Source organism: Gopherus flavomarginatus, chromosome 1 (assembly GCF_025201925.1).
Source record: "Gopherus flavomarginatus isolate rGopFla2 chromosome 1, rGopFla2.mat.asm, whole genome shotgun sequence".
NCBI classification, from domain to species: domain Eukaryota; kingdom Metazoa; phylum Chordata; order Testudines; family Testudinidae; genus Gopherus; species Gopherus flavomarginatus.
The window spans coordinates 27503247-27516042 of NC_066617.1; the positions used below are offsets into that span (position 1 = coordinate 27503247).

Consider the following 12796-nt stretch of genomic DNA (forward strand, 5'->3'; position numbering starts at 1 on the left):
TTATGCTAAACAATCTGTTCCACCTTGCATTTTGCTGTGATGCTGGGAGTATCTCTCCAAGATCTGAAGAAGAGCTCTGTATGGCACAAAAGCTTGTCTCTCACCAACAGAAGTTCGTCCAATAAAAGATATTACCTCACCCATGTTGTCTCACTAATATCCACCGGCCGATGGGGCTACTACTACACCACACTTACTACACCACATACAACTGCTCTTGAGAAAGCATGACTTGGTTTTAGATGAGCTGGTGTCTGGGATACTGAAATGGGTGGGAGGGGGACTGCAAGACATGGATATGACAGAGTAGCTGTATTGAGGGTCAAGAGCTAAGATGATAACAATACATGGAATTTCGGAGAGTTTTGAGGTGACAGTGAGATTGAGACAAGGCAGTGTGCTGAGTCCACTTCTCTTCATCCTACCTATGCAGTTCATTAGTAAAATAACTGAGCCTGTGGAGACAGAGAAAACTGATGTATGTTGATGATCTGCTTGTGATGGAATGCATCCTTGTATTTGCACTATACACACAATTGTACTCATCTCTGTAAAATGTATGCCTTGTGAGGTATAATTTGAAAACTCATAACTATCTGGTCGATCTTATGGTGAAATATACATAGCAACATATGTGTGAAGTTATAAACTTCCCCCATATGATGTTAAAAGTGTATGTTCAAAACTCATATAGCACCAAACTGGTCAAACAGGCCTGTCCTTAACAAAGGAGTGTGTGTTTGCATTAATGTGTATTTAAGCAGTAAACTGAGTCATGAAGCAGAGAGGGGAAAGGAGGAAACAACAGGAAAACTGCATGTGAGCATACACAGGTGAAAAAATCCAGCAGGGAACATCTTTCCAGAATTTGCATCTCCTGGTCTTCCTGCCAGCAGCCCCATGTGCCCCACTGTGACTGTCTTAACCTGGGTCTGTGGACAGGGTGCTGTGATGAACTTCAACTCCTGGGAGAATTCTGCACCTGCACATGCACAGAATTTTTTTTTTCTCCACAGAAAATACATTAGGTCCCAGAAATGCTGCAGTTCCAACTTTTGCCTACCAGAAGCTGCTGTGGTGCCAGAACAGCTGGCTGCATCCATGCTGCTGGCTGCTCTGATGCCATAGCAGCTTCTGGTGGGCAAAAGGCAGAATTGCAGCACTTCTTGGGCAAAATGTATTTTCTGTGGAAAAAATGAATTCTGCGTGTGCGCGGTGGCACGGAATTCTCCCAGGCGTGGACTTGAGACTCTCAGAGATAGATAGGCTGGACAGTGCACATTTGAGGTGGGCTGCATATGTGATATGAATGGGTAAGGAATGACAAGCAAAGAAAGCGTGGGGAGAAGACAACAACAAGAAAGGATCTGGAAGACTGAGGATATGATGGAAAGACTCTGTCAAGAGAAGTTAGAAGAGAAAAGGACCAGAACCCCAAGACCTACAAAGCCGTTATGGACTGGAAAGAATGGTGAAGAATAGTGGATACCTCCAACCCTGTGTAAATGGGAAAAGGCATCGAGAAGTGAAGTGAGAAAATGTTTACCTAATTCTTTCACTCCTTAAAGTATAAGAGTCTGATTCTGCCAGGTGCTGGTCAACTCCAAGATGCTCAGTGCTCTTAATTCCTGTTGAATTCAACACTTTGCAGGACTGAGCCCATAATCCTTATATTATAGTGCAGAGAGTTTGGACAGTTTAACTATTTGCAAACAACAGTCACACTGACGAAACATATTGTTATTCTGATTAATAAGAAAGCAAATGGCAGCATAGTATATTCATGTAAAAAAATTTCAAGGGAGATTTATGTGATTATACTTCAAAATGTTTATACTGAACTAGTATTTATTGTATTTATTTAGCCTTTCAACAATAAAACAACCTTATTGTTTTTGATAATTGTTCCACAAACTTACATGAAATTCACACAGCCTGTTCCTGCAGGTGGAGCAATCCAAACGAAACTGAGATTTGTTGTTGGTAGATGACTCACATGAGATGCAACCACACTGCACATAAACTGATTTCCAAACTGGCGATCGGACATAATTCCTAAGAGAAAGACAGAAAAGTAAGATAAAAAGCAGCATATTTCAAAGACTCATTGCAATGTTTTAATAGTGTTATGTAATGTATCTACATCTACAACATTTTGCTTTCAGGAATGACAATATGGAAATCAAAACCAAAAGGTCATGGTATAGTCAAAGTTAACTCCACTAGTGTCAGTGGAGTTGCCCTCTGCTTTCACCAACGTTGAATGTGGCCCAAACAATTTGCAATCGTAATTTTTCATGACACAGTAACACTGAGTGTGTTTTTGTTTTTTTTTTCCCAAAAGGCCAGTTTTTCAGATGGTGTAAATCAATGTTGTTCCACTATCTTCATAGATTTGCACAAATTAAGGATCTGGCCCATAATCTTTAAAAGAATGCAAAAAACTCTACCAACAAATTTAGCAATTTTTATGAGTTCTATCACTTTAAATTCTTTTTCATTTTGTTGCAACAACTTTTTATGTATTTTTGAATGTGGATGTCTTACATAAACAACTCTTTGGAATTCACTGTAGTTCATCATTAGATAAAAGAATTGTATCACTAAAACAAAGCAACAACACTAGCAGACAGCAACCTTTCTTCTACTCAGATCCCTTTTATTGTTGCTTACAAATTAGTGCACAGTTCCATTATTTTTAACGCCTTTGGGCTTGCTATCTGAAGTCACTGGAATTCTGCCCTGAAACTGAAGGCATTCTTATTCAACTGAATTATTACATCTTTGATCTTTTCTACATGGTACATTAAACATTAAATGTTTAAACTGTCCTTTATAATGCAGTTATCAAAAGTAAATACCTTGTTTCTCATTACTTTCTTCAAATATTGACCCTTCAACTCAGAAAACAGTCACATTGACTAAGCATATTGTGAGTCTGATTAAAAAGGAAAGCAAATGGCAGCAGTACATTCATGTATAAAAATGTTCATGTTAGATGTTATGTGATTATACTTCAAAATGCTTATATTGAGTTGGTATTTATTCTCAGGTCTATTTATTTCAGTTCTGATAAGAATAGACACCACTGGCTCTAGGCTTCTTGACAAATGTTTTGAAGTACAATTCTTATGAAATGCAACCCTAGCAATTATGCTTAATCTCTTACTCACTCAAGCAACAATGACCAAGCATAGAAAATAAACAAAAAATCCCCTTTGCCATTCTCCTGAGAATTCTAGATCTTCCTCAAAAGCAAACAGATGACCTTTGCAACACACCCTACTGATTCCAGCCATGTGTGATCAGAGTTGGAGTGATTTTTAAAGCTGGAGTTATCTTTGTGAAGAATACCCAGCAGCATCCTCTCTATTAAACCAAGTATCAGAGGGATAGCTGTGTTAGTCTGTATCCACAAAAACAACGGGGAGTCCAGTGGCACTTTAAAGACTAACAGATTTATTTGGTCATAAGCTTTCATGGGTAAAAAACCCACTAAGTTTTTTACCCTCAAAAGCTTATGCCCAAATAAATCTGTTAGTCTTTAAGGTGCCACTGAACTCCTCGTTTTTATTAAGCCAAGGGAGCTCCAACTTGACTATCTTCAGAGATTGCAACTACTGTTCAGAGAGAAAAGTGGTCTCTCAAGTAAATCATTTAGGGCTTTGTAGATCAAAACCAACACCTTAAAATCCACTCAGGAGGCAACAGGCAGCTAGTGCTGATCATGGACAATGACTCAGGGTGAGACACACAGCTTAAAAAGTGAGCTGACAAATTCTGCACCAGCTTCAAATTCTAGATAAATTCAAGGAATAAACCTGTGAATAGTAATCTAGAGGTGACACTAAGGCATGGATGATCATAGTGAAGTATATATCCGTAACAAACAATCACAACCTTCTACCCAGAAACAGATGTGGCGGGGGGGGGGGATATCCTTTAGGCCATTATTGCAACATCTAAAAGCAGAAAGGAATTGACCAGGTTCCCAGATTGTGAACATGAGTATTAAATACTCAACACACACCTTCAATCCCAGAGGTACAGAAAGATTCACAGATTTTAAGGCCAGAAGGCATCATTATAATCATCCAGTCTACTCATAAGCGGCACAGAATTTCACCCAGTAAATCCTACTCAGCCCTATAGCTTCTGGTTGAACTAGAGCATATTTTTTAGAGACATCCACTACTGACTTCAAATGATGGAAAATCCACATATATAAATTGCTCCATTGGTTAATTATCCTCACTGTTAAAAACGTGCACCTTATTTCCAGCCTGAACTTCTATAGCTGCAGACTCCAGCCACTGGATTTTGTTGTCCCATTGTCTGCTAGGTTAAAGAGCCCTTTAACTAGAGCTGGATGACATTTTTTAACCAAAACTTTTTTGGCAAAAAATGAAGATTTAATGACATCAGAACATTTTGCAAATTCGTGTCAGTGTCACTGAATTATTTCAGTTAAAGAAAACCCTACAAACTGCCCATCAAATAAAAATTCTAACAAAACCAAAAATGCTTCATTTAGACATCTTCAAAACAAAACATTTTTGTTTATTTGAAAAGGCTTTTTATTTTGAAATTTTGTTTATATTTTATTTTTTTAATCTAAAAACATAAAAATTTTAGTTTAAATGAAAGTTTTCATTTTGGTTTGAACAAAATATTTAAAATTGTTTTTTACTTTTCAATTCACTGAAAATTTTGAAAAATCTGGTTTTGGGTTGACTCGAAAATATTTTTATTTTTATTTTTTTGGAATGGCCAGCAAACCCAAAAATCTGTTATTCAACCAGCTCTACCCTCAACTATCAGAAATCTTCTCCCGCTGTAGGTATGTTATATACCATCAGGTCACCTGTTACATAAACTAAATAAATGAGCTTCTTTAGTCTTTCACTGAACAAAAGATTTTCCAGACCTCAAATTATTATTGTAGCTCTTTTCTAAGCTCCTTCCAGTTTGTCAACATCCAGAACTGGACATGGTATTCCAATATGGATCTTACTAATGCGGTATACAGTGATAATAACACCTCCCTATTTCCATCCCTTCTTATTCACACAAGGCCCATATTAGTTTTTAGCCACCACATGGCACTGGCAGCTCACATCCAGTTGGTTTACCCACAATGACCCCTAAGGCTCTTTCAGAGTCATTGCTTTCCAAATATAGTCTCTCATCCTGTAAGTGTGACCTACTTTCTTTGTTCCTAGAAGTAAGATCTTGCATTTGGCTACATTAAAGTGCATCTTGTTCAAGTGAGCTCAGCTTATCAAATGACCCAGATTGTATTGTAGGACTGACCTGTCTTTATCATTATTTACCACTCCACCAATTGTTGTGTTATCTGTAAATTTTACTAGCAACATTTTTCTTCCAGATCATTGCTAAATACATTTAACAGATCTCTGAGATCCCACTAGAAAAATCTCCACTGGATGATTTCCAATTTACAATTATTTTTCAGCTCTAATTTGGTTTTAATTCACTTCCAATCATCTTCAGTTAAATGGTATGATGAATGGGGATTGCTGTAGAATTCGAGCCCTTTTGCGCACACACACACACACACAAAACATGCACACAACATGCACACTTTGACTGCTAAGCAATTTTCTCAAATTTTTAAAGAAGTGCTAATTACACTTTTTGATAGAAAGACTTCATGGTTTTATCCAGTTTTGGAGGACTCTTGTGCTTTTCCCCTCCTCACTTAACCTTCCCCCAATCCTTTCCTGTTTACATTAAAATCTCCCTCACCATACTGACCTTGATAAAAGCATCTTTTAAAACAAAGGTTTCTTTGAAATGTTATCTTTGGACTTCTTTCCCAGTAATTAAAAGTTGGTGAGGTGCCAATTACATCATTTCAGTTTCCTAGCCCTTCTTATCCTCCGAGGCTATGTCTACACTACAGGTACTACAGTGGCACACCTGCAGTGCTGCAGCTATGCACCTGTAGTGCTGTGACATATACACTTGCTACAGAGCAGTGGAAGGGGTTTTTCTGTCACTGTAATAAATCCACCCCTCACGTGGTGGTAGTTAGGTTGATGGAAGAAGTCTTCTGTCAACCTTGCAATATCTATACCAAGGCTTAGGATGGTTTAAGTACATCATTCAGAGGTGTGAATTTTGGGGCACTGACCCCACAAATTGGGAAGAGCTGGCTGGCAATAGACTGCAATGGCATCACATCATACATGAAGCCTCAGCCCATTTTGAAGGGAATCGCCTTGCTCTAAAGGCTGAGAAATGGCAGAGGAGGAAGAAAAATGTACAGCATCCCGGCCAGCATTGTGCTTTCTCCAAGCAACCACCTATCATACATAGAGCACAGACTGTGCTCCTCAGCCATCTTAAATCTCATCAGTGACCTTTTCCCCTCTGGCAGACATCATCCTTGTATTGAGGGATAGCCAACAATGAATTTTTCACACCTCTGAGCAACTTAGCTAGGTCAACCAAAGTTTTAGATGTAGACTATGCTTTAGTGGACATTCTTGGAGTCTAGATGTCAAGCTATGAGAGACATTTTTCCCTGACTAGATGGCAGCTTCAAAGAAAGTCTGGTTGGCACTTTTGAACTTGTCTCTCATTCTTTCAAACAGTGACACTACTGAAGAGATATCCAGGCTGTTACAGCTTTCTGCATATGCTTGCTCTTACACATTTGTGGTTAAACTTTGTTAAAATTACCTGGCCTTTGTGTGGCATTTTTCCTTTCTTCTCTATAGATGTATTTAATATGTGAATCTGAAATCGACTGGCAAAGTAATTCAATTTTTATTTAAAACAAGATCTGTGCCACATAAGAAATCATGTTTTTCACTGGCATTAGGCTTAACTCAATTCCAACTACAGCCACTGGACCCAGTTTGAATCTATACTGGCAGAGTGCTACAGGTGCACTGAGGGCAACTTCCCCTCGGTGTGGCTGTGTTGCGCACATGCAACTACTTGCCTCCTGCCCAGGGGTGGGAGTCCATGTCTATGACCCATTCCCACACTCTTTGGGTCAACTCCTGTTCTCATGAAGTCCATGTTAAAATTCCCACTAACTTCAGTGGTGCAGGATTGGGCCCTTAGAGTTGATGTTAGGGAGGTGGTAGCACACATGCACAGTGATCCCTGACTGCACAGTTGGAAGTGGAGCAGATCTCCACTGGCTGACTGGCAGTAAGCTATAGACCACTGGGTCTCAAATTTTTGCATTGGTGACCCCTTTTCACACAGCAAACCTCTGAGTGTGACTCCTCTTAGAAATTAAAAACTTTTGTTTATATTTAACACTATTATAAATTATAAATAAATTATAAATTGCTGGAGCCAACTTGGGGTTGGGCGTGGAGGTTGACAGCTTATGACACCCCATATAACAAATTTGCAACCCCTGAGGGGGTCACAAAACCCAGTTTGAGAACTCCTTGCAATAGACTTTAAATGGCTCAATCAAAAGAGTAACAGCAGTGAGAGTGGAGATGGACAGAAGTCCCACTCTTTTCAAAAGCCAATCAGAAAGTGGGAGAGGACAAAGATCTAACACTGCACATCCTTCAACAAGTTGGGAAGGAGCAGCAGTTTGGGGAACCTGCTCCTGTCCCTTCTTTCCTTCTGTAGATGCTTCCTGAAGGTTACTGACGTTCCTGGGCTTTAGGCACTTGACCATCAGAAAAAGCACATAGTACACAAAGCACACACAACATCCTCAGAGTTTATGTTTATTTTTTGTAAAAGGAGCCACTTTGCAGTGACTTGGAAAAATTCTTAACAATGAAAAAGCAACTCGTTCAATTTTTCTACAGAATTTTTTTTATTCATTCTTTAGCATTTCTACAGATCACCAATTCTATTTACTTACTTATCTGCGCTCCCTGTGATTAACTCCATTAGAGAGATCAGCATACTCAGAACATTAAAAAAAAACTACATGTCGCAACTTTAGCAAAATGATATATAACCCCCCTTCCTTCAACGTCTTACTGCAGCTTAACGAAAAATCAGTATGGTGAAAATAATGAACATGTGGTGGAAAGAACTGGAAAAAATATTTTAAAAATTCATGAAAATAAATGCACAGTGAATATTTCCCACTTGCCTCCAATGTTCTTGTGTTCCTCTGCTATGAAAAGCAACAGCATTTCACTTCCTGATGGGAAACACTCTTCCCAAACAGAATGCTGGTTCAGGGGGTGAAAATAAACAAGCACAAATATAAAGGAGGCTTCCACTGAAAACAATAACTTAGAAATAAAAATAACTAATTATACAACAGTGCTCAAAAAACACTGAATGGCTCTATGCATCCCACAAACAACTATTGACACAGAACACTCTTTATTTTAAGGTGTTTGGCTCTGATCCAAAGCACCATGTAGTCACCATATTCTCAGCATGTCCTATTGGCCAGCTAGAATGCATCTGAGATGCAAAAATCCATCCATCCAAAGAATTGATAAAAGGATGTAAAAGCCATCAGATAATATTTGAACATCTGTATGTCCATGTGTATAAATCTGTTCACAGTGTTGTAGCTGTGTTGGTCCCGGACATGAGAGAGACAAGGTGAATGAGGACCAACTTCCGGTGGTGGAAGAGACAAGCTTCCAAGCTTCACAGAGTTCTTCTTTGAGTCACCTCACCTATCTTGTATAAATCTGTACAGCCAGAACTGTAAACAACCAGGTGTTTCCTTGGGAATCTAGTTTATCAAAGAATGTTCAATGCTTTGTGGCAGCTGTGCATCCACAGCTCTAAGACATGTACTGCTTCCATGAAAGTCATTAGCATCTCTCTGAACTCCCTTTCTCTTCTGCGTTACAGTGTGTGCTCATTTATGTTGAGGATTTTCATACACTACCACAGTCCAGGTCCCCTCTCTAGATTTATCTGAGTTATGTTTGTCTTCAAAATATAATAGGACAAATCCCAGCAGTGCTTAGCACCTGCAACTGCCATTGCCATCAGTAGGAGCTGCAGGTGCTAAACCCCTCTAACCCCAACAGCTGTTTTTCCTGTATAAATTTCCCTCATTTTAAAAATTATATATTTTGTGCCAACGGTATGCTTGGCCCTGTATAATGCACAAAAATACAGTCACTGCACAAAAGAGCTGGTATCCTAAAAGGCAGACACATAGAAGAGAGATGCAGTAAAGAATACAGAGGGGAGATAACTTAGCAGGTACAAGACTTTTTTAAAAAGTCAGGAATTTTCTCTTCTTTGTAATCCAAACCCTTATGAGGATTTAAGAAGCTGATATATTGTGCCTGACTTTTACGTATGGGCATGGAGGTGTGGAGGGAGAGGAGGAAGAAGGAGCAAGATGCAAAGACTCTTTTCCCTACTTAGATGGTTCACATAAGGGCCAAGCATAATTGCAGTCCCTGAGTTCCTCCCTGTGCCCCAGGGGCATATAATATTACAACAGGCTAAAATGTGCATTTTTCAGCCTGCAGGAAATTTCAGGGTTCTTTTTTGACATTTTGGTTTGTTCCACAGTGGAACAAAACCAAATTTGCCAAAATTTCTCAATGAATCCAAAATTTTGTGTTGAAAATGCTGAAACACACTGTTTCTGAAACAAAATGTGAAAATGACATTCCAGTCAGTCTCACCAAGCTGCTGCCAAGGCTCCCAGGGCCTGTGGTTCCAAGGCAGCCTTGCCATCCAGACTGTCCCAAGGTTGGGAACACCAGGATTTCCAAACTCCTGGACCAGCTAGCTCCCTGAGCTTCTCCCCTGAGCAGGCAAGCCCAGGAGCTAGCCGACTTGGGAGTCTGGAAGCTGTGAGGTTCCTGGTCCCAGGGCAGCCAGTTTGAAGGGGACGCCCTGGAACAGTAGACCTTTGTAAGCCAGTCCCAGGACTTCCGGGCTCCAGCATCATGACAAGGAGAGTATGAATCCAGCAGGGAGTCCTGGAGCTGGCTTGGTCCCTGCAATGGAGCGGGTAGCCTAGCAGCCCACAAAGCCCTGGCTTCAGTCAGGGCTCCACAGACTGGCAGGCTCTGTGCCATAGGACTGGGAGCTTATTGCAGTGGCATAAAAAGGCTCCAAAGGGCCCTCATACAATAAGTTGGGGTCCTCCCTCTCCAGCCCCCCTATCCTCCACCCCCTAGGGCTGGGGACCTGCACCCAATTTGCCCCGGCAACCTTCCTTGGGAGCCACTCAGCTCAAACACAGTGGCACCCAGACACCCCCTGCATGCCTGACTTCCCGCACTCTTTACCTCCACCCCGCCCCCACTGCCTGGCCCCCAGCATCCATCACAAACCCTAGTGCACCTCCTTCCCACACCTTTCTGGATGAGCTCCTCACTGTTGAAGCCGTGGCCACAGGGCAAATCCAGGGTCATGGTGGTGGCCAGGACAGGGGACAACAGCTATCTGGTCAACAGGGCCCAAAGCACCAGCAGTGGTCAGGAGCAGCCCCAAGCCTCTTAGTGCCTGAGCCATAGCCATGATCTTACCCATGCTGGGGCCAGGGTGAGGCTGGGGAGGGGATGGGAACACTTCCCTGGCAGTCTAGCTGGGGGCTGCTAGTCTGCCTACAGGTAAAGCATCCTCTGCTGGTTGGGCCCCCATGATCTCGTTGGTCCTGGTGTGACTGCGCCACTTCCACCTTTGTAGCAACACCACAGCTTAACAGCCTCCCCCATCCCTCTCCCCTCCAGGGACTGTCAGGCTCCCTGCAGCAAAGCTGGGAATCTAGCAATCCCCAATGACCTAGCTCCAGCCAGGACTCTGGGGGCTGGCAAGTTCCCTGCTGCAAAGCTGCATGTCTAGCAGCCCCCAGAAACCCAGCTCTAGACACGGATCCAGGGGCTGCAAGGCTCTTGGATGCAGACCTACTGATCCTAGAAGTGAGCACTTTGCCAAAAGATATAGCTCCAGTGATTTGCCATTTTCCGATATAGCTTGGTGAACATTTCCGATGTGCTCCATGTAGCATTCTAATAGGAACAGGAAAGGGAAGGCAGGAAGTGGGGGCATGGATCCCCATCCTGCAAGTGGCCCCCATGGAGGAGGATGCTGCACTGTATAAAGGAATATAGCCTGGTGTCCTGAGGAGTTTGGGGAGTACCTAAAGAGCACTAATGAGCCCACAGAGATACACATGCATTTCTGCCATAATTTACAAAGTCATAGGGAAGTCTTTGTATTAGTCATGAGTCATATGTGTCAACTATGTAATGGTGATCAATTGGAAATGAAGTTCTAAAAAGCAAATTTAAAAAAAAATTTCTTTTGCACACCTAGATTCCTGGCATACTCCCCAAACATTTTGAAGATATACATCAAAATTGTAATAGCATTCTATATGCTACACCAGATAGCAGAAAGCTTAGGACTTGGCTTTTATTTAAACCAAATATGACAAGAAATAAAAAGGTTAATATTAGATAAGAATGTAAAATGAAAGACTCCAAATGTTCTTGTTACTTCTGAGCTAGGAACCTTGGGCATCAGGTATATGTGCTCCGTCTCAATTACATATTTGGGAGTGACAGCCAAAGGCACAAAAATGAAAAATTCTACAAAATATCAAAAAATGATGCTGTACATGTCTTGCTCTTCAAAATCTCTCCTAGCTCCTTTGAAAATTATTATTGAAAATCAGACATTGTAGATTTAAATGTACACAGAAAGTGCGTAGAAATAGTATTTATTGCAAAATATGTCTTTCATTGAATATGATCTCTGTTTATCTATGATGAAAGAAGTAATGTTTTATTTCCAGTTTATTACTGCAACTGAAGACTATTTCAGCCCATTACCTTGGATCATTATCAACCATTTTTCATGATTCAGAAACCTTTGCTTTATAATTCTGTAAAGCAGTAGGAAGGAAATTAAAATCCTTCCTGAGTAATTTTTTGTTACATAAATATGCATTTAAAAAAAGAATGTAAGAATTCGATGTTAATAACATACTCACTAAAAGGACTGATGTGTGTAAGGAAACATCAACATTTAGTTGCCTTTTTAAAAAAACTGAACTATTAAACTATAAAAACTATTTAAAACTTTTTTTTTAAAAACTACATCCAAATGTACAGTAAAGGCCTCCCTCTGCAATCCTTACTCAGGTGAGTACATTCATTAAAATCAATGGAACTACTCACTTAAGTACTACTAAGAGTGAATACGGGTTACAGGAATGGCTCTAAGTGAACTGCATCCTCATAACTAAAATACATTGCTGCTGATTGATTTTTTCTGGACGGTTACACGCTGCTTCATGGGAAAAACACACATCTAGTTTGATAGAATGTAACAGACTTCTAAAACACTTCCTGGCTCTTGCAGTCAGCTAAGGGTCAGGATGACTTGATAAATTATTAAATATTATGAAAAAAGAACAGACTAGCAAGTCTGGCAGATGGAGTCTTCTACCTATCAACATACAAGCTTTACATTGAAGCCCTGGGATTATTTTACTGTTATTATTACTTCTCCATTATTAAACAATAAAGCCTTTCAGTGCACGTAGTAATGTGGAAAATATTGCCCATAAACTAACATGAACTTTATGAAAGAGATGAATAAGTAGACAACAGTTTAATTGACTCTGTAAGTAAAATATTTAACTATTCTGGTATTCAGAAACAAACCAGGGCCTAGACAGAGTAACTGAATCCACTGTAGGTGGACCATTACATCTGTGTGAATCAGGTTGCAGGACTTTTAATATCTACTTTATAATCTTTTACTGGATATAAAATTATAAACATTATCTTTATATATAAAAACAATAATTTATTACAAGTTCAACTCCCGATCCATT

The 12796-nt window shown here is 40.2% G+C and overlaps 1 protein-coding gene across 4 annotated transcripts in view; it reads right to left on the minus strand.

Annotated features, from left to right (window-relative positions):
• RELN (reelin) overlaps positions 1 to 12796 on the minus strand; it is a 480031-nt gene that overhangs the window by 354509 nt on the left and 112726 nt on the right. For all 4 annotated transcript variants that reach the window (XM_050925235.1, XM_050925228.1, XM_050925256.1 and 1 more), the window contains exon 3: positions 1920 to 2055. In XM_050925235.1, coding sequence (XP_050781192.1) covers positions 1920 to 2055 — 136 coding nt within the window. The remainder of the gene's footprint in view (positions 1 to 1919; positions 2056 to 12796) is intronic.